At 37.4% G+C, this 25698-nt stretch overlaps 1 protein-coding gene across 1 annotated transcript in view; it reads left to right on the top strand.

Moving 5' to 3' along the window:
• The window catches only part of EYS (eyes shut homolog), a 1933311-nt gene that overhangs the window by 624795 nt on the left and 1282818 nt on the right, over positions 1–25698 (top strand). The window contains 1 exon segment of the mRNA XM_049873718.1: positions 3576–3721. Within this exon segment, the coding sequence (XP_049729675.1) occupies positions 3576–3721 (146 nt within the window).

Below are 25698 nucleotides of genomic sequence, written 5' to 3'. Positions count from 1 at the left end.
TGCTGTTCAACTTTGTGATAATACTAAGTGGTGGTGTTTTAGAGTTCTTCTAGAGTACAGGTTGTCTTCTTCCAGAGTAAGTGTCCTTCCTCTCATCAGCAATATTGGAATCTAAGTTTTTTTTCATGGACCTGAACCAATGAGAGATGTTTGGGGCAGGGAAATACTGGTAAGTTTATAAAGAAACTCTTCCAGTTACATTTGGAAACTGGTTTTTATGCAGAGAAGCACAGATTCCCTCAGACACAGGTAATCTCCATTACCAGTTAGAGGAATTTAGAGGAATTAAAAAATTTAAGTTTTTTAGCCATACCTGTCCTGTGTCTACAGGAAATCAGAACTCCTTCAAAGTTACCATAGAAACTATCTTTTTTATATTGTTTCTTAGCAAACAACCTGAAAACTCAGTGGTTTAAACTTAACAATCACTTATTATTTTTCACTGTGTAAACCTCTGGAAATAGGCTAATGAAGTTTGGGTTCGTTTTGAGTGCCTGTAGGTCACAATTACAGAATCTTTGTGGGCCAGCTGAAATGGTTCCACTCTAAGTGTCTGTCATCCTTTTTGGACTAACATATTCTTCTAGTGGAGTGGCAAAGTCTCCAGAGAAGAAGCAGAAACGTGTGAAACCTCTTAAGCACTAGGTTCTGAATCAGCACACTTCTACTTTTACTCATTGATGACTGTCCAAAGAAAAAAATCCTGGCCAATCTTGAATGTGCGGAACAAAGAGGTACTCTCTGCACAGGATGAAGCTCTTGCCAGAAAGATGTACTAAGATAAAAAATTCAGTCAACCACAGCAGACTGCTGGCTTTTCAATCTGTATTTGGTAAAGGCCTAACACATTCTCTCTAGTCTGTGTGTGAAGCAAGAAGCCCTTAGTGATAACTGAGTAGAAACCTGAATGAAATTGTCAAGTAATCCCTGGCTGAAATCAATATAAGATCAAAACAATGTGAAAAGATATAGGAAAATGATATACAAAAATAATTTAAAGAGAAGGAAAAATAGTAAGCAGATAAATCAGGAAATTTAAATAAAAAAGAGAGATTTTGCATTTTTCCAAGGGAAACCTCATCAGCTAATCATAGAAGGATAAGTTTTCTAAAGTTTAATATTTGATGTACCCTAGAGAAGATCTTGAATGTGTGTACAAGGAGATGTATACAATGTACCACACATGAGATATGTTACAATGGTGTACAACAATAGCTTCCTACATGAGAATCAGCATAAAACTAGTTCCCAAAGGGCAGACAGCAATTATATCCCTATTTTTCCATTTCATCATTTCTGACACCAGTCAGAAATATTTCAGAAAATATTGAAGTTGTTAAGAATTTTATTTTACTCATATCCACAATCAATGCCCACGGAAACAGCAGTCAAGAAGTCAAATGATACAATGTTTTGGGCAAATCTGTTGCAAAAGACTTCTTTCAAGTGTTAAAAAGCAAAGATATCACTTTGAGGACTAAGGTGCACCTGAACGAAGCCATGGTCTTTTCGGCTGCCTCCTATGCTCGACAATGAATAAGGAAGACCAAAGAAGAATTGATGCATTTGAATATGGTATTGGTGAAGAATGTCGAGTACACCACGACGACACCAGAAGAACTAACAAATCTGTCTTGGAAGAAACACAGCCAAAATGCTCCCTAGAAGCAAGAATGATGAGACTTAGTCTCATGTACCTTGGACATTATCAAGAGTGACCAGTTCCTGGGAAGGACATCATGATTGGTAAAGTAGAGGGTCAGCAAAAAAGAGGAAGACCTCCAATGAGATGAATTGACACAGTGGCTGCAACAATGGGCTCAAACATAGCAATGATTGTTAGAATGGTGCAGGCCTGAACAACATTTCGTTCTGTTGTAGATAGGGTAGCTATGAGTCAGAACAGACTTGATGGCACCTAACAACAACAATAACGAAATCTGAACCTCTTCATGTGTCCTAAAAATAACTATACAGCAAAAGTAAAAATGTAACAAGTCCCACTTCCTCAGTATAACAAAAGGACAGAGAATATGAGAAATTTCATATTAACTAATTGAACAATAAATAATATATTGAAGATAATGAAAATAAGGTTCCTCACTGTCAGAAGAAAAGATTGTAACTATGGGAAGGAGTAGCCTAAAACGAATCCTATTATGTCGTGTAGTGGCTAAGAGTTATGGCTGCTAACCAAAAGGCCAGAAGCTCAAATCCACCAGAAGCTTCTTGGAAACTCTACAGGGCAGTTCTACTATGTCCTATAGGGTCACTATGAGTCAGAACTGACTCGATAGCAACGGGTTTGGTTTTTCGCTTTTTATTATGTCAAGGCGTTTAGAGAATCACTTTATCAAGTGTACTGCCTTTAAACCTGACATCTAAGCATTAAATAGCATTTGATTTAGGCAACAACTGCCAATATAGTTAAACATAAATGATAATGTTCCTTCTAAAAGAAAACATTTTTTAAAATTAACTAAGAGGGCTTTAATATCAGAAAAATATCATTCAGTTCATGGGCAGAGTAACATAATATGGTTGAAGGTTTATCCTATTATTGTAGGACAACACGTCCTGCTCAACCACGCTATAACTGTAGGACAACACTCCAAACCTGGGTTATACTCCAAGTTGAACCTGATTTCTAGATAGCTAGAAGGCCATTAGAAAAAGGGCACCAATAACTAATATGGACTGCTCCATAAATGTCACATTCTTCCAAACGGAGCCTGAAAACACATTAGCACATGGAAAGTATCTTTTATTACTTACAAGAATCAGACAGCATACAACCAGGAAAGTTCCATAATGAGAAGTCCCCCCTCGAGAGCTGTCTGGGCAGAGATGACAACTCTTTTTTGCACACCCCAAATTGTGCCATGGATGAGGGACTTAATTGGGACCCTACCTATTGCCAGTCTCTCCCTGGCCAGCCAGGTCCATTTAGGTGGACTGTAAGCTGATGCTATGTTGTCCCACCTGCACCATAGCTGAGGAGAGTCAGAAAACTTCCTTTCCTAGCTATTTTATACCCCCAGCCTAAAGTGACATTATATCCTTTTAACTCTGCTAATAAACATCTTACTGCATCATGGCCCCCTAACTTCCTGAGGAAGGTAAGTGGTTTGCCCAGAATCATATCTTTTTAATCTTGCTAGCAAACATCAGATCTCAGTAGGCTGGTGATTTGTTCTGAGGCATAAAGATGCCAGCAGGGAGAGGAATGGAGAAAACAATGGCCGTCTGGCTTGTCTGAAGGACTTATTCTTCGCAGATACAACACTAAAAAGAATACAGTTACAGAATTGAGCTCAGTAGCAGTTATCTAGTTTCTAGTTAATTATTTACCCAAATATATCCCTTTGAATTTCTGACATAGGGAACATTTAAAGGGAAAAATATATTAAAGGATCGATTTCTATATTTTCTTTAAAAAAATGAAATGAAAATATTAGCATTTACTACAGTAAGTCAAAATCTGCAATTAAGGATATGAATATGAATTATGTATATAAAGAAATGTTTTTATTGTTACATGCTTATTTCTTTCTCATTTTCCTATTTTTCTCTAGATTTTTATGTAATTGTGTACCGGGGTCTCATGGATCCTTCTGTGAATCGGGTGTGAATGAATGTAAAACCTCACCTTGTCTGGATGGAGAAAACTGTATCAAGAGGACTGGACGATATAAATGTCTCTGTGCCTCTGGTTATACAGGTAAACTCATGAATGTCCCGTCACCATCAACAGATTGCTGCCTGTAAATAAATTGGCAACCTCCTATTTACGCTCTGAAACTCGAAACAGCCTACCAGATGCAAACGGTACAGGGAGGACAAGAGACTCTTTGTCTCTTTTAAAAGAAATCAGTACAGACTAAAATCATGTCTGTTTTTTTTTTTCACATCTCACAATTTTTCAGATTCAATGTATTTGAAATATAATGAATATATTTTGGATATATATTCAAAGTACAGAATATATTGAATATATTTTGAAGATAACTGTTTCATATATATTGAATATATTTCAAAGTGCTTTTGAAATATATTGAACATATATTGGATACATTTTGAAATATATTGGATATATTTCAAAGTATTTTACATTTTTATTTTTTGGGTACATTGAAGTTTATCTGAAGTATGTTAATGTGGTTATAATACAGATAAAAGTATTGGTGGGTGAATAAACGAGGAGAAGTTATGTTCTTACAGCTGTTAGGCAAATGCTATTTTTTAAACAAAATTAGTTAGATCTTTAAATGCACCTATATGCTAGAAATCAATCAGGAAGTACTTGTGAATTTAATGTTCTAACAGAAAAACATGACTTGGAGTTAACTGTCTTAATATCAGTTATTCCACAACATGAACTCTGTCCAAGTGTAAAAGCCAAAGTCATCAAGAAACTTATAAAAGGTAGAGGCATTGGCCCTCTAAACTTCCAGTGAGAAAATGCATTTGTGAAAAACAAAGAACTACCTTGTTTCGGCATACCGATATTAATGATGTGAGTCCAGTAACAATGCATTCAATTCTCAAATCTCTTTTAATGTCTGAATTCTGTAGTACTGGCATCCTGTAGGTTCCTTTCTGGAGAGAAATTAGTTAACTGACTCTAGTATTAGATTCTGCACTGGCAAGACTAGAAAAAAAAAAAAGCTAAATACATGCAAAGCGAGATTATAAAGCAAAAGTGATAAGAAATTGGAGCATTTCCAAAGAATAAGTTATCAGAAGATAACCTGAGGTAAGTGATTTGGAGAAAAGGTATGCAAATGTCTCTCCTAAGGAAAAAAAGAAGGTTACCTTGGTAACAATTGTTACATCCATAAAAGCCTCATATTAAATAAAAATAAAATATCATTACCTATGGATTTTATTACATAAAAAGTGTTAAATTTTGGCTACATAACGGTGCCCTTTCTAAATTTCTTATTGCCCATAATCTTCCAATTACTTGAGGTTTTTATTTGGGACTGTAAATATCTAGCTAGCAATACCATTTGCCATGCTGTTGTTGCTGTTGCTAGCATTGCTAACAGTGTTAAATAAGAAATGACACACCAAGCTCAATATGACTGAAAAACACATTTTCTAAAATTATTTGATGCAATACATTGCTCTGATATTTTAATATATTCCAAATTAGGAAGTATTAACATGCATTTAAGGGATTCAACTATGTGGATCATAACAAATTATGGATAACATTGTGAAGAATGGGAATTTTGTAACACTTAATTGTACCCATGAGGAACCTGTACATACATCAAGAGGTAGTTGTTCAGACAGAACAAGGGGATACTGTGTGGTTTAAAGTCAGGAAAGGTGTGGGTCAGGGTTGTATCCATTCACCGTACCTATTCAATCTGTATGCTGAGCAAATAATCTGAGAAACTGGGCTGTATGAAGAAGAACAGGGCAACAAGATTGGAAGAAGACTCATTAACAACTTGCGTTAGGCAGATGACCCAACCTTGCTAGCTGAAAGTGAAGAAGCCTTGCAGCACTTACTGGTGAATATCAAAGAACACAACCATCACTATGAATTACACCTCAACATAAAGAAAACAAAAATCCTCAAAACTAGACTACAAGCCACGTCATGATAAACGGAGAAAAGAGTGAAGTTGTCCAGGATTTCATTTTACTTGGATTCACAATCAACACCCATAGAACAACAGTCAAGAAATCAAAAGACTCATTGCATTGGGCAAATCTGCTGCAAAAGACCTCTTTAAAGTGTTGAAAAGCAGAGACTAAGGTGCGCCTGACCCAAGCCGTATTTTCAATCGCATCATATGCATGCGAAAGCTAGACAATGAGTAGGGAAGGCCAAAGAAGAATTAACGCCTTTGAATTGTGGTGTTTGAGAAGAATATTGAATATACCATGGACTGCCAAAAGAACGAACAAACCTGTCTTGGAAGAAGTACAGCCAGAATGCTCCTTAGAAGCAAGGATGGCGAGACTGCGTCTTATATTTTGGTCATGTTGTCAGGAGGGATCAGTCCCTGGAGAAGGACATCATGCTTGGTAAAGTACAGGGTCAGCGGAAAAGAGGAAGAGCCTTAACGAGATGGATTGACACAGAGGCTGCAACAATGGGCTCAAGCATAACAATGATTGTGAGCATGGTGCAGGATCAGGCAGTGTTTCATTCTATGGTACACAGGGTTGCTATGAGTCAGAACCAACTTGATAGCACCTAACAACAACATGTTCTTTATTTTTCTTTTCATAGCCTCTCTATTTTCATTACAAAATTATATGGAAAAACAGTGTTGAGCATGATATTAACCAATATACTACCAGTTGTTGTTGTTGTCATTTGCCAAGGAGTCAATTCTGAGTCATTGCAACCCTCAATAGCATTTTTGGAAGCAGATTTCCAGGCCTGTGTTCCAAGGTGTCTCTGGGTGAGTTTAAACAGCCAAGCTTTTGGCTAGTAGTTGAGTGCTAAACTGTTTGCACCACCTAGATTTGTTTGTATATTGGTTCAGCCCCAAGTAAAATACAACACAAGTAATTGTTGACTTAAATAAATATTATTGTGTGCCATGTAGTTGATTTTGACTCATAGCAACCCCATAGCACAGAGTAAAACTGCCCTGTAGGATTTTCTAGGCTGTAATCTTTACTTAAGTAGAATACCAGGTCTTTTCTCCCATGAGGTCTCTGGGTCGGTTTGAGCCATGTTTTTTTTTTTTTTTTTTTTTCAGTTAGCAGACAAGCACTTAACCATTGTGCTATCAGAGTTCCTTCTTAAATAAACACGGATTAATTTTTCACATATAATAAAAATTCTGTAGGTAGACAGCTACTGATACTGATTCAGTGGCTTGACAATCCCAGGACTGGTTATGGTTTTGTTGCTTTTTCACTCCCGTTGATAGTCTCATGGTTTTAGGATGGTTGCTATACTTCTAGCTACCTTGTCTACACTTAAGGCAGAAAAATAGACAAGACTGGTGCTATTGACACTTCCTATTAAAAAAGACCCTCCTAGAATACTGATGACAGATTTCCACCGATATTTCATTGACCAGAACTGGCTTAAATAGCCATCCTTACTTGCAGTAGAAGCTGGACAATTGATAATTTATCTCTTTCTTTGGCTTACCATTGAATACAGGAAAAAAAAAAAAAAAAATTGAACTATAAAGTATGGGTTAGAGTTTGTTTTTACATAAAAAAAAAAGTATTACTGAATGTCTTAGTTATCTAATGCTGCTGTAACAGAAATACCACAAGCAGATGGCTTTAACAAACAGAAGTTTATTCTCTCACAGTCTAGTAGGCTAGAAGTCTGAATTCAGGGCACTACCTCCAGGAAAAGTCTTTCTCTCTTTGTAGGCTCTGGAGGAAGTTCCTTGTTATCAATCATTCCCTGGACTATGAGTTTCTCAGCACAAGGACCTTGGGTCCATAGAACACACTATTCTCCTGGCTCTTGTTTCTTGGTATGAGGTCCCTCTGTCTCTTTGCTCACTTTTCTGTTTTAATCTCAAAAGAGATTGACTTAAAACACAACCTAATCTTGTAGATTGATTCCTGCCTCATTAACATAACTGCCTCTAATCCCACCTCATTAACATCACGGAGGTAAGATTTACAACACACAGGAAAATCACGTCAGATGACAAAGTGGTAGACAATCACACAATACTGGAAATCATGGCCTAGCCAAATTGACACACATTTTGGGGGGACACAATTCAATACATAACACTGGGCAGTCAAAAAGATGTTACTCTACTCAAGAGAGTTACATGTATTATCTTTTTATGTATATATATATATATTTTTTTTCTTGAAATTCCCTTTTGACATACTCGTTAACTGTCTCCTCATACATGGACCTACAAAGCTTTTTGCTGTGCTCAGACTCTTGTACCATTTGTTTTCTTTGAGCGTTGGCTGGGAGTCTTTCTTCTTTGAGGCTACTTAAGCTCTAGAGTTGTGTATAATATGTTAAATCTATTCATTTATTTTCTTTTCCATTTCCAGAAATTCATGACATTATTTGTAAGGTTTTACTTAGTGAATCTTAGATTTTAAAAGAAAAAGATATTTTATCATTTGTTCCTGATGCCAAAAATAGCTCACCTCTTTTATATGTTTAACTTAAATGCGTTTCCTATAGTAAGTCTTTTCTAGCCATTTTAGCTCTTCTTGTTATTTTTTTCAAAGTACCTATTATACCCATTGGACCTATCATGGATTCCAATTAAATTATCAGCCTATCTGGAGAGACTCCCTATTTCTGTCTTGATCACTATTTTATCTCTAAGCCCATCAATGTTTAGTCTACTCTGCTACAACTTCACAGCTGAGTTTCTAAAAAATGTAGTATATTAAAATAGAATATAAATGTGATTAATTGAATGAGAAATACAATGTGTAAAAGCTAGGTAATTTCAAACTCACCATTACATAGTATGTATCTAGAAAAAAATAAATACAAAGAATTTAGTGTTTACTTTTTATTTGTATCATCAATTGCTAACTTTTAGTCTACAGTCATAAAACTTAAGCATCCTGGAAAATATTTGGTATTTGATTACATTTAGTTTTAACTTTAAGTCAGTAAAAATCATCTTTCTTTATCAAGAACAGCAGAATTATTAGCACAGCACTTTACCACTTCCACTTCTGATTAATGTTGTTGTTAGTTGCTGTGGAATAGATTCTGATTCATGGCAACCCCATGTGACAGGAACAAAGATATAGAAGCAGGCAGCTGAACTGTGTTCAACCACTTTTCTACTTGGCAACAAGATTTGAAATTCATTTTGGCAACTCAGATGTGCAAAAATATACTGTTATTTCTCTAAATGAACTGAGCATAAGGTATGGGTCTCATTTCATCTGATAGAGGGAAAAATCAATGTTGCAAGTCAATGTGTGTGTTTATCAAGATAAAACTCAGTTATTTCCAGTTTAGAATCCAATATATTTTATGTTCTGGGTTCCATTACCCTTTTCTTCTGTGAAATTTTGTTTCTAATGGAGGGAACATATCATCCCTGGAATTTGAGAGCCAGTAATTGGCTTAGGCTCCTGATGCCCTTGGTTTCTTCCATAGTTCTAATTATTAGATTCAAGCACTGTCTTCCTCATCTCAACTCTTGGCCCTTGTTATGAAATTATTGCTTTTGCCTTTTACCTTTTAGAACCTACTAATCCATTTCTCTCTCACCAAAAGTTAGATCTTACACATCGAAAGTTTGTTTTGAAGAATGTTGTTTCTACCTTTAAACTACAAAAATTCACATATCACTTCAATTTACATCTTTGCTCTAGGCTGTTTTTACACTTTTCTAAAAACTGTATACACACACACACACACACACACACACACACACACAAAGCCACCAGGGTTCCCTAAAGCCCTTATATCTTGCTTAAATCTCAAGAGGAGCAGTAGGAAAGAAGGAATAAAAATTATAGAATTTACTATTGAGAATTCATACCATAGATTTAAAATTCATATGCTAATTTAAATAGCCAAGCCTCTATTTTTGCTAAGTTATAACCACTAGTAGCCACATAATACAATTACATTCCCTCTCTGTTGATTTAACAAACACTTAAGTGCCTATTATGAGCCAAGCACTGTTCAAAGGCCTAAAGAAAGTGTGGTGAACATCCTGCACTATTGTTGCTTATGTTCCAGTGGGGAGAGATAGTAAACAAAACCCAAATAAATATATGAAATTATCTGAGATAATGCTAATAGGAAGAAAATATAACTGAGTATGTTTATCAGGATAAAATTAGCATTCAAAGAAACAAACACCAAAATATAAAAATAAAATGGCTAAATTAAATTAGAAGTTTAATTTTCTCATAAAAAAATATTCTAGCAAGTCTAGGCTGACATGGAAGGTCTGTTCCCCAACATCATGCAAGACTTAAGTCTTCCCCTCCCACCACTCTGCTGCCACCTTAGTACTTTGTCCTCATGTGCATCACTGAAGCTGGGCAACAACAGCATTCCAGCCTACAGACAGGAATATCAATTCAGTGAATGGGGCTTGTATTAACAAAGCAGATGTACACATTACTGCCAGTGCCTTCCTATTGGATGAACTTAAACCACATGACACAAGCTGCACAAGAGGCTGGGGAAAGTAATTTTTAACTATTGCCACATGCCCTTGAGGAAGAAAGAAATATTTTGAAAGAAGATACAGATAATAATAATTGATGCCACCACTTACCAGTCAATTTGTCATACTGTGGTGGTTTGCATGTCGCAGAAATGCTAGAAGCTATGCCACTGGTATTTCAAACACCAGCAGGGTCACTAATGGTGGGCAGGTTTCAGCAGAGCTTCCAGACTAAGACAGACTAAGAACAAAGACCTGGTGATCCTAAAAATGTTGGCCAATATAAACCCTATGAACGGCAGTGGAACATTGTCTGATATTGTGCCAGAAGATGAGGCCCTCAATTTGGAATACACTTAAAATACCACTGGAAAGAGCTGCCTCCTGAAGCAGAGCCAACCTTAATGATGTGGAGGGAGTAAAGCTCCCAGAATCCTCATCTGCTGATGTAGGACAACTCAAAATAAGAAGAAACAGTCCATTAATAATTGGAATGTGGAATGTACTAAGTATAAAACCATAAAGCAAAACCTGTTGCCATTGAGTCAATTCTGACTCATAGTGACCATAGAGGGCAGAGTAGAACTGCTCTGTAGAGTTTCCAAGGAGTGGCTGGTGGATTTGAACTGCCAACCTTTTGATTAGCAGCTGAACACTTAACCACTGTACCACCAGGGATCCTGTGAATCTAGGAAAATTGAAATTTGTCAAAAAATGAAATGGAATGCTTTAAGATCAATATCTTAGGCCTTAGCCAACTGAAATGGACTGGTATTGGCCATTTTGAATCAGACAACCATATGGTCTACTATGCTGTGAATGACAAATTAAAGAGGAATGACATTGCATTGACCAAAAAGAACATTTTGAGATTTAACTAAAGTATAAGACTGTCAATGTTAAGACAATATTCGTAAGCCTACAAGGAAGACCAATTAATGTGACTATTATTCAAATTTATGCACCACTAATAATGCTGAAGATGAGGAAATTGAAGATTTTTACCAACTTTTGCAGTCTGAAATCGATCAAACATGCAATCAGGATGCATTGATAATTATCGGTGATTGGAATGCTAAAGATGTAAACAAAGAAGGAGGATTGAGAGTTGGAAATGTGGCCTTGGTGATAGAAACAACACTGAAGATACCATGATATAATTTTGCAGTTCTAACAACATAAATGGTGATAATGCACGTGGATCTCACAGGTGGAATACACAGGAATCAAATTGACTACATCTGTGGAAAGAGACAATGGAAAAGCTTGGTATCACCAGTCAGAACAAGGCCAGGGGCCGACTGCTGAACAGACCATCAATTGCTCATATGCAAGTTCAAGTTGAAGCTAGAGAACATTAAAACAAGTCAATGAGAGCCGAAGTATGCTCTTGTGTTTATCTCAAATGAATTTATAAATCATTTCAAAAATAGGTTTGACACATTGAACGCTAATGACCAAAGACCAGAAGAGTTGTGAGATAACATCAAGGATATCATATATGCAAAAAGCAAAAGATCATTAAAAAGACAAAAAAAGAAAGACCAAAATGAATGTCAGGAGAGACTCTGAAACTTTCCCTAGAACATAGAATAGCTAAAGTGAATGGAAGAAATGATGAAGTAAAAGAGCTGAACGTAAGATTTTAAAGGGCAGCTCAAGAAGACAAAGTATTATAAAGAAATGTGCAAAGACCTAGAATTTGAAAATGAAAAGGGAAGATCATGTTCAGCATTTCTCAAGTTGAAAGAACTGAAGATAAAATTCAAGCCTCAAGCTGCAATATTGAAGAATTCTATGGGCAAAATATTCAACAACACAGGAAGCACCAAAAAATGATGGAAAGATTTCACAGTCACTGTACCAAAAAGAATTGGTTGACTTTCAGACATCGCAGGAGGTAGTATATGATTAAGAGTAAATGGTACTGAAGGAAAAAGTCCAAGCTGCACTGAAGGCATTGGTGAAAAACAAGGCTCCAGGAATTGATGGAATATCGATTGAGATGTCTCAACAAATCGATATGACACTGGAAGTGCACACTCTTCTATGCCCAAAAATTTGAAAGATAGCTACCTGGCCAAATGACTGAAAGAGATCCATATTTGTGCCAATTCCAAAGAAAGGAGATCCAGCAGAATGCAGAAATTATCAACAATATGATTAATATCATTTGAAAGTAAAACTTTGCTGAAGATGATTAAAAAACAGTTATAGTAGTACATTGACATGAACTGCCGGAAATTCAAGGAGGACTCAGAAAAGGATGTGGAAGGAAGGATATAATTGCTGATGTTAGATGGATATTGGCTGAATATCAGAAAGATGTTTACCTATGTTTTATGTACTATGCAAAGACATTCAACAGTGTGGGTCACAACAAATGATGGATAACATTGGGAAGAATAGGAATTCCATAATACTCAATTTTGTTCATGTGGAACCTGTACATAGAAACTGTCAGTCAAACAGAACAAGGGGATACTGCATATTTTAAAATGAGAAAAGGTGACTGTCAGGGTTGTATCCTTTCATAATACTTATTCAGTCTGGATGCTGAGCAAATAATCTGAGCAGCTGGACTATATGAAGAAGAACACAGCATCAGAATTTAAGAAGACTCATTAACAACCTGTGTTATGCAGATGACCCAACCTAGCTTGCTGAAAGTGAAGAGGAATTAAAGCACGTACTGATGAATATCAAAGACTACAGCCTTCAGTATGAATGACACCACAGTATAAAGGAAGCAAAAATCCTCACAACTGGACCAATAATCACCATCATGATCAATGGAGAAAAATACCGAATTTGTCATGGATTTCATTTTACTTGGATCCACAGTCAATGCCCATGGAAGCAGCAGTCAAGAAATCAAACAACACACTGCACTGGGCAAATCTGCTGCAAAAGACCTCTTTAAAGTGTTAAAAAACAAAGATGTCACTTTGAAGACTAAGGTGTACCTGACCCAAGCCATGTCTTTTCAGCCATTTCATATGCATATGAAAGGTGGACAATGAATTAGGAAAGCCAAAGAAGAATTAATGCCTTTGAATTATGGTGTTGGCTAAGAATATTGAGTATACCATGGACTAGTAGAAGAATTAACAAATCTGTCTTGGAAGAAGTACAGCCAGAGTGCTCCTTAGAAGGAAGGATGGCAAGACTTCGTCTCATGTACTTTGAACATGTTATCAGGAGGGACTAGACCCTGGAAAAGGAGATCATGCTTGGTAATGTAGAGGGTCAGTGAAAAAGAGGGAGACCCTCAACTAGATGAATTCACACATTGGCTGCAAAAACAGGCTTAAACAGAGCAATGATTGTGAGGATGGGGCAGGACCGGGCAGTGTTTTGTCCTGTTGTATACAGGATAGATATTTTTTGGAGCGAATTCAATAGCATCTAACAACAGCACCAAAAATAACGGGCAGTTTTAGATAGAATTCTCAGAGACGTCTTGTTCGAGGAACTGATATTTAAGCAGACATATAAAGGAGAAAAAAAAAAGAAGAGCCATAAAAAAAAAAAAGAAGAGCCTTAAAAAAAAAAAATCTAGAGAAAGAATATTTGTAGTCTAAGAAATAACAAGTACAAAGTTCCTAGGATGAGAAGAGGGAAGTCTAATGTTGCAGGTTAGTGAGGGACTAAGGAGTGGTAAGCGATTGACTATGGTGAGGTAGATTTTGTCTGAACATGTTGAAACTCATAGGAAGTTTAGACTTTTGTACCAATTGCTCTAGGCAGCCACAGGAGGATTAAACTGTAGAGTGCTATATTTTTATTTGTCCATTTATTCACCAGGTATTTTTGAGCACCTACAATGTGCTAGACAATAATCCAAGCCAAGAGGATAAATCAGTGCCTAAAAGATGGAGAAAAAATGCCTGATCTCTTAGAATTTATATACTGTTTTGCAAAAAAATAGACAATAAGAAAATAAACAAGTAGAATAGAATAATCCGATCATATTCATTGTCATGGGTAAAAATTATACAGGAAACGAGATAAGGGAAAAAGATTAAAGTTAGGAGATATTGAGGTAAATTTAGTCATAAAAACAATGGTTTTGTTCAAGATTAAAATGCCATTTAGACAACCAAGTGGAGTCATGTGATGAAGTAGTATATACACTAGGATATGTGAGTACAAATGGAAATATGCGTTTGGGAAACTTTGGATATAAAACCATGACACTGAATGTGACCACAAAAGGAACAAATGTAAATGGAGCAGAAAAGAGGATAGATGCCTGAGCCCCAGGACATTGCAAAATTTAGCCGTCAGTGTGAGGAGGAAGCACCAGAAAAGAAAATTGTAGAGTAGCCAGCCGGTGATACAGAAGAACAAACAAGAGCAGGTCATTCTGAAAGCCAAATAAACAGTTTCAAGGAGAGGGGGTGATCAACAGTGCCCAATGCTATTATTAGGTAAAGTAAAATAAGTTCTAAATACTAAACATTGGAGTTAGCAACGTGAATGTCATTGGTGACATTGTCAAGAAAGCAGTTTTCCCATAGTGGAGGGTGAAAGGACCTATTTGAAGTAGGATTAAGAGAGAATATGAAGAAATTAAATTGCCAAGATTCATTATATCCAATATTGTGCAATGGTTAAGAGCTATGGCTGCTAAGCAAAAAGTCGGCAGTTCGAATACACCAGCCACTCCTTGGAAACCCTCTGGGGCAGTTCTACTCTGTCCTACAGGGTCGTTATGAGTCAGAATGGGCTTGACGATAATGGGTTGTTGTTGAGGCAATGGGTTGTTATTGTTGTTAATATGTTCAAGAAAGATTTTTTTTAATTAATTTTTATTAAGCTTCAAGTGAACATTTACCATTCCAGTCTGTCACATGTAGGTTTACATACATCCCACTCCCTTCTCCCACTTGCTCTCCCCCTATTGAGTCAGCCCTTTCAGTCTCTCGTTTCGTGCCAATTTTGCCATCTTCCCTCTCTCTCTATCTTCCCATCCCCCCTCCAGTCAAGAGTTGCCAACACACTCTCCAGTGTCCACCTGATTTAATTAGCTCACTCTTCATCAGCATCTCTCTCCCACCCACTGACCAGTCCTTTTCATGCCTGATGATTTGTCTTCGGGGATGGTTCCTGTCCTGTGCCAACAGAAGGTCTGCGGACCATGGCCGCAGGGATTCCTCTAGTCTCAGCCAGACCATTAGGTATGGTCTTTTCATGAGAATTTGGGGACTGTATCCCATTGGTCTCCTGCTCCCTCAGGAGTTGTCTGTTGTGCTCCCTGTCAGGGCAGACATCGATTGTGGCCGGGCACCAACTAGTTCTTCTGGTCTCAGGATGATGTAGGTCTCTGGTTCATGTGGCCCTTTCTGTCTCTTGGGTTCTTAGTTGTCATGTGACCTTGGTGTTCTTCCTTTGCCTTTGCTCCAGGTGGGTTGAGACCAATTGATGTATCTTAGATGGCTGCTTGTTGGCATTTAGGACCCCAGGCGCCACAATTCAAAGTGGGATGCAGAATGTTTTCATAATAGAAGTATTTTGCCCATTGACTTAGAAGTCCCCTCAAACCAAGTTCCCCAGACCCCAGCCCCTGCTCCGCTGACCTTTGAAGCTTTCATTTTATCCCGGAAACCTCTTTGCTTTTATTCCAGTCCAATTACGCTGACCTTCCTTGTATTGAGTGTTGTCTTTCCCTTCACCCAAAGCAGTTCTTATCTACAGATTGATCAATAAAAAGCCCTCTCCCTCCCTCCCTCCCTCCCTCCCCCCTTTGTAACCACAAAAATATGTATTCTTCTCCATTTTTTCTATTTCTCAAGATCTTATAATAGTGGTCTTATACAATATTTGTCCTTTTGCAACTGACTCATTTTGCTCAGCATAATGCCTTCCAGATTCCTCCATGTTATGAAATGTTTCAGAGATTCGTCACTGTTCTTTATCGATGCGTAGTATTCCATTGTGTGAATATACCACAATTTATTTACCCATTCATCCGTTGATGGACATCTTGGTTGCTTCCAGCTTTTTGCTATTGTAAACAGAGCTGCAATAAACATGGGTGTGCATATATCTGTTTGTGTGAAGGCTCTTGTATCTCTAGGGTATATTCCGAGGAGTGGGATTTCTGGGTTGTATGGTAGTTCTGTTTCTAACTGTTTAAGATAACGCCAGATGGATTTCCAAAGTGGTTGTACCATTTTACAATCCCACCAGCAGAGTGTGAGAGTTCCAATCTCCGCAGCCTCTCCAACATTTATTATTTTGTGTTTTTTGGATTAATGCCAGTCTAGTTGGTGTGAGATGGAATCTCATCGTAGTTTTAATTTGCATTTCTCTAATGGCTAATGATCGAGAGCATTTTCTCATGTATCTGTTAGCTGCCTGAATATCTTCTTTAGTGAAATGTGTGTTCATATCCTTTCCCCACTTCTTGATTGGGTTGTTTGTCTTTTCGTGGTTGAGTTTTAACAGAATCATATAGATTTTAGAGATCAGGCGCTGGTCAGAGATGTCATAGCTGAATATTCTTTCCCAGTCTGTAAGTGGTCTTTTTACTCTTTTGGTGAAGTCTTTAGATGAGCATAGGTGTTTGATTTTTAGGAGCTCCCAGTTATCTGGTTTCTCTTCATCATTTTTGGTAATGTTTTGTATTCTGTTTATGCCCTGTATTAGGGCTCCTAGGGTTGATCCTATTTTTTCTTCCATGATCTTTATCGTTTTAGTCTTTATGTTTAGGTCTTTGATCCACTTGGAGTTAGTTTTTGTGCATGGTGTGAGGTATGGGTCCTGTTTCATTCTTTTGCAAATGGATATCCAGTTATGCCAGCACCATTTGTTAAAAAGACTATCATTTCCCCAATTGACTGACACTGGTCCTTTGTCAAATATCAGCTGCTCATACGTGGATGGATTTATATCTGGGTTCTCAATTCTGTTCCATTGGTCTATGTGCCTGTTGTTGTACCAGTACCAGGCTGTTTTGACTACTGTAGCTGTATAATAGGTTCTGAAATCAGGTAGAGTGAGGCCTCCCACTTTCTTCTTCATTTTCAGTAATGCTTTGCTTATCCGGGGGTTCTTTCCCTTCCATATGAAATTAGTGATTTGTTTCTCTATCCCCTTAAAATATGACATTGGTATTTGGATTGGAAGTGCGTTATATGTATAGATGGCTTTTGGTAGAATAGACATTTTTACTATGTTAAGTCTTCCTATCCATGAGCGGGGTATGTTTTTCCACTTAAGTATGTCCTTTTGAATTTCTTGTAGCAGAGTTTTATAGTTTTCTTTGTATAGGTCTTTTACATCCTTGGTAAGATTTATTCCTAAGTATTTTATCTTCTTGGGGGCTACTGTGAATGGTATTGATTTGGTGATTTCCTCTTCGGTGTTCTTTTTGTTGATGTAGAGGAATCCAAGTGATTTTTGTATGTTTATTTTATAACCTGAGACTCTTCCAAACTCTTCTATTAGTTTCAGTAGTTTTCTGGAGGATTCCTTAGTGTTTTCCATGTATACGATCATGTCATCTGCAAATAGTGATAGCTTTACTTCCTCCTTACCAATCTGGATACCCTTTATTTTTTTGTCTAGCCTAATTGCCCTGGCTAGGACTTCAAGTACGATGTTGAATAAGAGCGGTGATAAAGGGCATCCTTGTCTGGTTCCCGTTCTCAAGGGAAATGCTTTCAGGTTCTCTCCATTTAGAGTGATATTGGCTCTTGGCTTTGCATAGATGCCCTTTATTATGTTGAGGAATTTTCCTTCAATTCCTATTTTGGTAAGAGTTTTTATCATAAATGGGTGTTGGACTTTGTCAAATGCCTTTTCTGCATCTATTGATAAGATCATGTGGTTTTTATCTTTTGTTTTATTTGATGGATTACATTAATGGTTTTTCTGATATTAAAACAGCCTGGCATACCTAGTATAAATCCCACTTGATCAGGGTGAATTATTTTTTTGATGTGTTGTTGGATTCTATTGGCTAGAATTTTGTTGAGGATTTTTGCATCTATGTTCATGAGGGATATAAGTCTAAAATTTTCTTTTTTTGTAATGTCTTTACCTGGTTTTGGTATCAGGGAGATGGTAGCTTCATAGAATGAGTTGGGTAGTATTCCGTCTTTTTCTATGCTTTGAAATACCTTCAATAGTAATGGTGTTAAGTCTTCTCTGAAGGTTTGGTAGAACTCTGCAGTGAAGCCGTCTGGGCCAGGACTTTTTTTTGTTGGAAGTTTTTTGATTATCGTTTCAATCTCTTTTTTTGTTATGGGTCTATTTAGTTGTTCTACTTCTGAATGTGTTAGTTTAGGTAGGTAGTATTGTTCCAAGAATTTATCCATTTCTTCTAGGTTTTCAAATTTGTTAGAGTACAATTTTACGTAGTTAGCTGAAATGATTCTTTTAATTTCATTTGGTTCTGTTGTGATGTGGTCCTTCTCGTTTCTTATTTGGGTTATTTGTTTCCTTTCCTGTTTTTCTTTAGTCAGTCTAGCCAATGGTTTATCAATTTTGTTAATTTTTTCAAAGAACCAGCTTTTAGCTTTGTTAATTCTTTCAATTGTTTTTCTGTTCTCTAATTCATTTAGTTCAGCTCTAATTTTTATTATTTGTTTTCTTCTGGTGTCTGATGGGTTCTTTTGTTGCTCACTTTCTATTTGTTCAAGTTGTTGGGACAGTTCTCTGATTTTGGCTCTTTCTTCTTTTTGTATGTGTGCATTTATCGATATAAATTGGCCTCTGAGCACTGCTTTTGCTGTGTCCCAGAGGTTTTGATAGGAAGTATTTTCATTCTCGTTGCTTTCTAAGAATTTCCTTATTCCCTCCTTGATGTCTTCTATAACCCAGTCTTTTTTCAGGAGGGTATTGTTCATTTTCTAAGTATTTGATTTCTTTTCCCTAGTTTTTCTGTTATTGATTTCTAGTTTTATTGCCTTGTGGTCTGAGAAGATGCTTTGTAATATTTCGATGTTTTGGACTCTGCAAAGGTTTGTTTTATGACCTAATATGTGGTCTATTCTAGAGAATGTTCCATGTGCACTAGAAAAAAAAGTATATTTTGCAGCAGTTGGGTGGAGAGTTCTGTATAAGTCAATGAGGTCAAGTTGGTTGATTGTTGTAAGTAGGTCTTCCGTGTCTCTATTGAGCTTCTTACTGGATGTCCTGTCCTCCTCCGGAAGTGGTGTGTTGAAGTCTCCTACTATAAATGTGGAGGTGTCTATCTCACTTTTCAGTTCTGTTAAAATTTGATTTATGTATCTTGCAGCCCTGTCATTGGGTGCATAAATATTTAATATGGTTATGTCTTCCTGATCAATTGTCCCTTTTATCATTATATAGTGTCCTTCTTTGTCCTTTGTGGCGGATTAAAGTCTAAAGTCTATTTTGTCAGAAATTAATATTGTTACTCCTCTTCTTTTTTGCTTATTGTTTGCTTGGTATATTTTTTTCCATCCTTTGAGTTTTAGTTTGTTTGTGTCTCTAAGTCTAAGGTGTGTCTCTTGTAGGCATGATATAGATGGATCGTGTTTCTTTATCCAGTCCGTGACTCTCTGTCTCTTTATTGGTGCATTTAGTCCATTTACATTCAGCGTAATTATAGATAAATAAGTTTTTAGTGCTGTCATTTTGATGCCTTTTCATGTGTGTTGTTGGCCATTTCATTTTTCCACATGCTTTTTTGTGCTGAGACGTTTTTCTTAGTAGCTTATGAGATCCTCATTTTCATAATGTTTAACTTTGTGTTTGTTGAGTCGTTACGTTTTTCTTGGCTTTTTTCTTGAGTTGTGGAATTGATATTCCTTTTTGTGGTTACCTTATTATTTACCCCGATTTTTCTAAGTAAAAACCTAACTTGTATTGTTCTATATCGCCTTGTATCACTCTCCATCTGGCAGTTCAATGCCTCCTATATTTAGTCCCTCTTTTTGATTATTGTGATCGTTTATCTATTGATTTCCATGATTTCCTTTTATGTGTATTATTTTGTTTATTTATTTATTTTTTAGAATTAGTCTTAATTTGTTTGTTTTTGTGCTTTCCCTATTTGATTTGCGTTGATATCAGGGTGTTCTGTTTTGTGACCTTTTATTGTGCTGGTACCTTACATTATTGGTCATCAGGCCAAACAATCTCCTTTAGCATTTCTTGCAGTCTTGGTTTAGTTTTTGCAAATTCTCTAAACTTGTGTTTATCTGTAAATATCTTAATTTCTCCTTCATATTTCGGAGAGAGTTTTACTGGATATATGATCCTTGGTTGGCAGTTTTTCTCGTTCAGTGCTCTGTATACGTCGTCCCATTCCCTTCTTGCCTGCAGGGTTTCTGCTGAGTAGTCTGAACTTATTCTTATTGATTCTCCCTTGAAGGAAACCTTTCTTTTCTCCCTGGCTGCTTTTAAAATTTTCTGTTTGTCTTTGGTTTTGGCAAGTTTGATGATAATATGTCTTGGTGTTTTTCTTTTTGGATCAATCTTAAATGGGGTTCGATGAGCATCTTGGATAGATATCCTTTCGTCTTTCATGATGTCAGGGAAGTTTTGTGTCAGGAGTTCTTCAACTATTTTCTCTGTGTTTTCTGTCCCCCCTCCCTGTTCTGGGACTCTAATCACTCGCAAGTTATCCTTCTTGATAGAGTCCCACATGATTCTTAGGGTTTCTTCATTTTTTTAAATTCTTTTATCTGATTTTTTTTCAGCTATGTTGGTGTTGATTCCCTGGTCCTCCAGAAGTCCCAGTCTACATTCTAATTGCTCGAGTCTGCTCCTCTGACTTTCTATTGCGTTGTCAAATTCTGTAATTTTATTGTTAATCTTTTGGATTTCTACATGCTGTCTCTCTATGGATTCTTGCAACTTGTTAATTTTTCCACTATGTTCTTGAATAATCTTTTTGAGTTCTTCAACAGTTTTATCAGTGTGTTCCTTGGCTTTTTCTGCAGTTATCCTAATTTCATTTGTGATATCTTTAAGCATTCTGTAAATTAGTTTTTTATATTCTGTATCTGATAATTCCAGGATTGTATCTTCATTTGGGAAAGATTTTGATTCTTTTGTTTGGGGGGTTGGAGAAGCTGTCATGGTCTGTTTCTTTATGTGGTTTGATATGGACTGCTGTCTCCGAGCCGTCACTGGGAAACTAGATTTTCCAGGTAATCAGCTAAAAAAAAAATGCAGTCAGATCCCTATCTGAATTCTCCCTCTGGCTCCAGGTATTTGGATGTTAATGGAGCCGCCTGGGGAGGGTGGGGAGGGATCAGAGAGCTAGGAGTGTAGCACCACAGAATATAGAGCTGATCACCGCATTCACTCTCAGCCCCCACCTGCCAATATCCGGGCGGGACGGCTCCCCGGGTGGGACGCTACTCTCCCCACTCCGAGACCTGTCACTTCCTCTCGGGGACTTCTCCCTCCAGTGCGCGGCACCTCTCGCGCGAACTGGGTGGGCGTCTCCCACACGAATGGGTGGGCCCGCCCCCAGGGTCTATTCAGGAGAATATAATTGGACCCCGCTCTCATGCCCCGCCCGCTTTCGCCAAAATCCCAGCAGGACGGCTCCCCGGCTGGAACGCTGCTCTCCCCGCTCCAAGACCAGTCACTTCCTCCCTGGGACTTCTCCCTCCGGTGCGCCGCGCCACACGCGCGAACTCGGTGGGCGTCCCCCCGCACGACCGTGTGGGCCCCGCCCCGGGGTCGCTTTAGTGAAATATAGCTGACCCCACCCCCCCGCTCACGCCCCGCTCGCTTCTCATCAAACTCCCGGCTGGACGGCTCCCCGTCTGGGACGCTGCTCTCCCCGCTCCAAGATCAGTCACTGCCTCCCGGGTGCTTCTTCCTCCGGCTGCGCAGCTACGCCGCCCGCGCCAACCAGCTAGACTCTCTCCTGGGATGGGTTCGGGGGGGGTAGGGCCGGGCCCCTTGTCAGTGCCGTCTGCCCCCCGGGCTCTGCCCCAGATCGGGCTCTGAAGGTCACCTGCCTGGTACACTGGCTCCTAGTTCTGAAAACAGTCGCTGTCTGCCTGTATTTGTTCGTTTTCCGTCTCTAAGTCTGTGCTTGTTGTTCTGAGTTCGTAGATTGTTATGTATGTGATCGATTCACTTGTTTTTCTGAGTCTTGGTTGCAAGAGGGATCCGCGGTAGTGTCCACCTGGTCCGCCATCTTGGCCCCGCCTCCTCAAGAAAGATTTATTTTTTCCTTGATAAGAAAACAAGAAATGGTCAGTAGCTGGGGGAGTGAGTGAAGTTAAAAATACTTTACGTCATTTGCAGATTTTATAAATGACTGACTACTGTGTGGAGAAGGGACTGAGTGTTACAACAGGGGAAACACAGAGACAAATTAGGAGGCTTTGGAACTGGTCTATGTGATAGATTATGGTGAATTAAATTAGGATTGTATGGCGGAAATGGTGAAAAATGCCTGCACCTAGCATGTTATATATGCTTATTAAGTATTCATGAGTCTAAGCACACTTAATAAAATATTAATATTAAAGTATATCACTGAATTAAATGTCAGCCTTTACTAATCAGTGTTTAATAAAACTTTCTAGTTTCTTTGATGGAAAAAAAAAACTTTAACTCTTTCTTATGATTCATTGGGTTCTTAAAGTTTTATTTTCTCTTACTTTGGAGCCTCAGGCTATTTTTGGAACAGTACTTTCATAAACAAACATTCACTGAGCACATACTGTGTTCATAATTGATTAAAGAGAAGACCACTTCAGGATTAATGATTCCTTGAGATTTTTTATATCTAAATCCAAACTTGGCTGACCTATTTTCCAAGGAAAACTTAAGATTTGTTGTCAAGGTGTTTTGTTTGGAAATCTACATAAAGAGAAATTAGAACTCCAGATAACTTATTGTACAATATTAGAAAAAAGGCAAACAAATGAAAGTGAACAGACCCACCATTAATGAGATATCAGGTTTTACTGATGAAATAGTTATCATACCCTGATACACCAAAATCATCAGCATACTGAGCCGACCCATAAACTGGGAGTTTTTACTTAGCATTTTAGTGTTTCTCTCTTATATACTAACCAAGGATTATCTGATATTAGAGAAATGACTTGATAGAGAAACATGAAGTATAAACTACACACACAGGAAGAAATAAAAAACAATTTGAAGAAGACTTAAGCAATGCAGGAAGGAAACAATACAATGAAACTGTTTATTTTATAGAAAGATACTTCACCTATAAAAATTACAGAGTTTACTAAAAAAAAAAATTATAAGATCAGAAGAAATTAAAAACAAGAACTAAATGTTATGTCATAGGTTGAATTGTGCCCCCCCAAAATATGTGTCAACTTGGTTAGGCCATGATTCCTAGGATTGTGTGGTTGTCCTCCATTTTGTGATTGTTGTAATTTTCCTGTTATAAATCCTAATCTCTGCCTGTGGTCAGTGATGATTAGGATGAGATGTAACACGCTTACCCTGGTCACATCCCTGATCCAATGTAAAGGGAGTTTCCCTGGGGTGTGGCCTGTACCACCTTTGATCTCTCAAGAGATAAAAGAATAGGGAAGCCAGCGGACCAAAAATGCAGCGCTGGAGCAGAGCGTGTCCTTTGGATCAGGAGTTCCTGCTCAGAGAATCTCCCAGACTAAGGGACGGTTGATGAGAAGGACTTTCCTGCAGAGCAGACAGAGAGGCCTCATTTTGGACTTCTAGCCCACTAGACTGTGAGAAAATAAATTTGTCTTTGTTAAAGCCATCCACTTGTGGTATTTCTCTTATAGCATCACTAGATGACTAAGACATGTTCTTTAACAAATAATAAAAACATCGAAGAAAGATGAGCAAAAATAAATATAAAATAAGAGAAAAATTGATATGGTTGCAATAATATTAATACTGATTTTTTATTAAAAAACTGATACAACTCTTTTGGGAAGAAGGAGTGAGAGAAAGTGTATATGTGATGGTGGATGGGGGTGATGTTAAGATAAATAAATTCTTATCTTCCATTTGAAGAATTAATTAGATAATGTGCAAAATGCAAGAAATAGCAGTACAGGCAGCCCCAGGTTACAAATGAGATTCATCCGTAAGTCTGTCTTTTAGTCAAATTTGTAGGTAGGTTGGAACAGGTAAATACAGTTCTTATTTAGCATCTATTAGTCAAATGTTTCTCTCACTATAGAGTATATACTTTACCTTTGTGTGCATATAAAACACTTAAGAAACACCCCCAAACCACGCAATGTTTTCGTGAATGTCACAAAGCAGTGCATGATTGTTATTACAAAACATTGTATTTAATCCAAGTTTTTAATATAATAGGCTTTATGGCAGTGTCTTCTTAAGTAAAAGTTGTCTGAAAGTCCTATGTGTGTAACTAGGGACAGCTGGTATAAGCATGTTATTTAGAACTATGTAGTTAAATACCATAGGAAATAAGAGTTTTGAAAGAGTATGCTTCTGGGGATCAGGTTTGCTATATTTTCTACATTTACATTGGGATGTTATCCCACATCCCTGATTTATGCAGGTAAATCAGACCTTTTCCAGGGTTATTCATCTTAGTTATTTCACTAAGAGTCGTTATTGGATCACAGTTAGGAAGTAACTATAAAGTGTTATCATCTCTGAGCATGGACCCATCATTAGACATTGATGTGCAAACCAATGCATTTTGAAAAATCAGTGAATTAGTCTTTCTACAATGTCTATGCTTGTTTGTTTGTTATTTCCTAATACATCAGACTTTCAGATTGCCTTTCCAACTACAGCTAAAATTCTTATGTGTTTCTCCTACTTAATTTATAATGTGCTGATACTATTTTTTCACAGTTTTATATATACTATGAAGGTTCTAATGTCTCCTAGAAATATCAAAGTTCCTTTCTAGGTTTATTTTCTTCCCCTGATGGTCCAATTACATAAAAATGTAAATATGTTACCAGAAAAAATATGTTCACCTTACAGATACTAAGTTAGTTTTGGTACCTGACACATTATAGACAGGGAGAAAAAGAAGCTGGAGGCAGGGACAAGAATACAGCAGGGGATCAGCTTGATGAGACTTAGGAAAGCCAGAACCTAAGACCAAATAATTTAGGGGAAAACAACATATGAAGTATAATTTATTTTTTCTCCCATGCTTTATACTATTACTTCAAACCTCTACTGAAAGTCTATAATACATAATAGCTATGTTATAGTGGAACTTTGGGAAAATAAACAGATCAATGGAGTCTTTTGCACAGGGTAAAACTACAAAAGAAAGACAAAAGTTGCTGGAGGAAAGAAGCTCAAGAGGTGAATAGGAAATACACAAGCCTTCCAAGAATTTTTGCTCATTAGTACCAATTACAGATCACCACCTTTTCCTCTTTCCAAATAGAAAAAAAAAAAAATCATCCAGCTAATTTTAAGTAACATCATCAGCATTTGCAACATGTTATCTCTCTTTATTTCATATATCTACTGTCCTTCCTCATGGTTATTCTCTTTTTCTGCACTATGTGGTTTATTGTCTTTGTCCCCACTTCTCCAACAGTCAGCATTCTTAGTAATTTCAAAATCCATATCCATAGAGATGGATTCATTCATAACTGTGTGCTGTCAGTTGTTA

Source organism: Elephas maximus, chromosome 1 (assembly GCF_024166365.1).
Source record: "Elephas maximus indicus isolate mEleMax1 chromosome 1, mEleMax1 primary haplotype, whole genome shotgun sequence".
Lineage (NCBI taxonomy): Eukaryota > Metazoa > Chordata > Mammalia > Proboscidea > Elephantidae > Elephas > Elephas maximus.
This window is presented reverse-complemented; position numbering and strand designations above follow the sequence as displayed.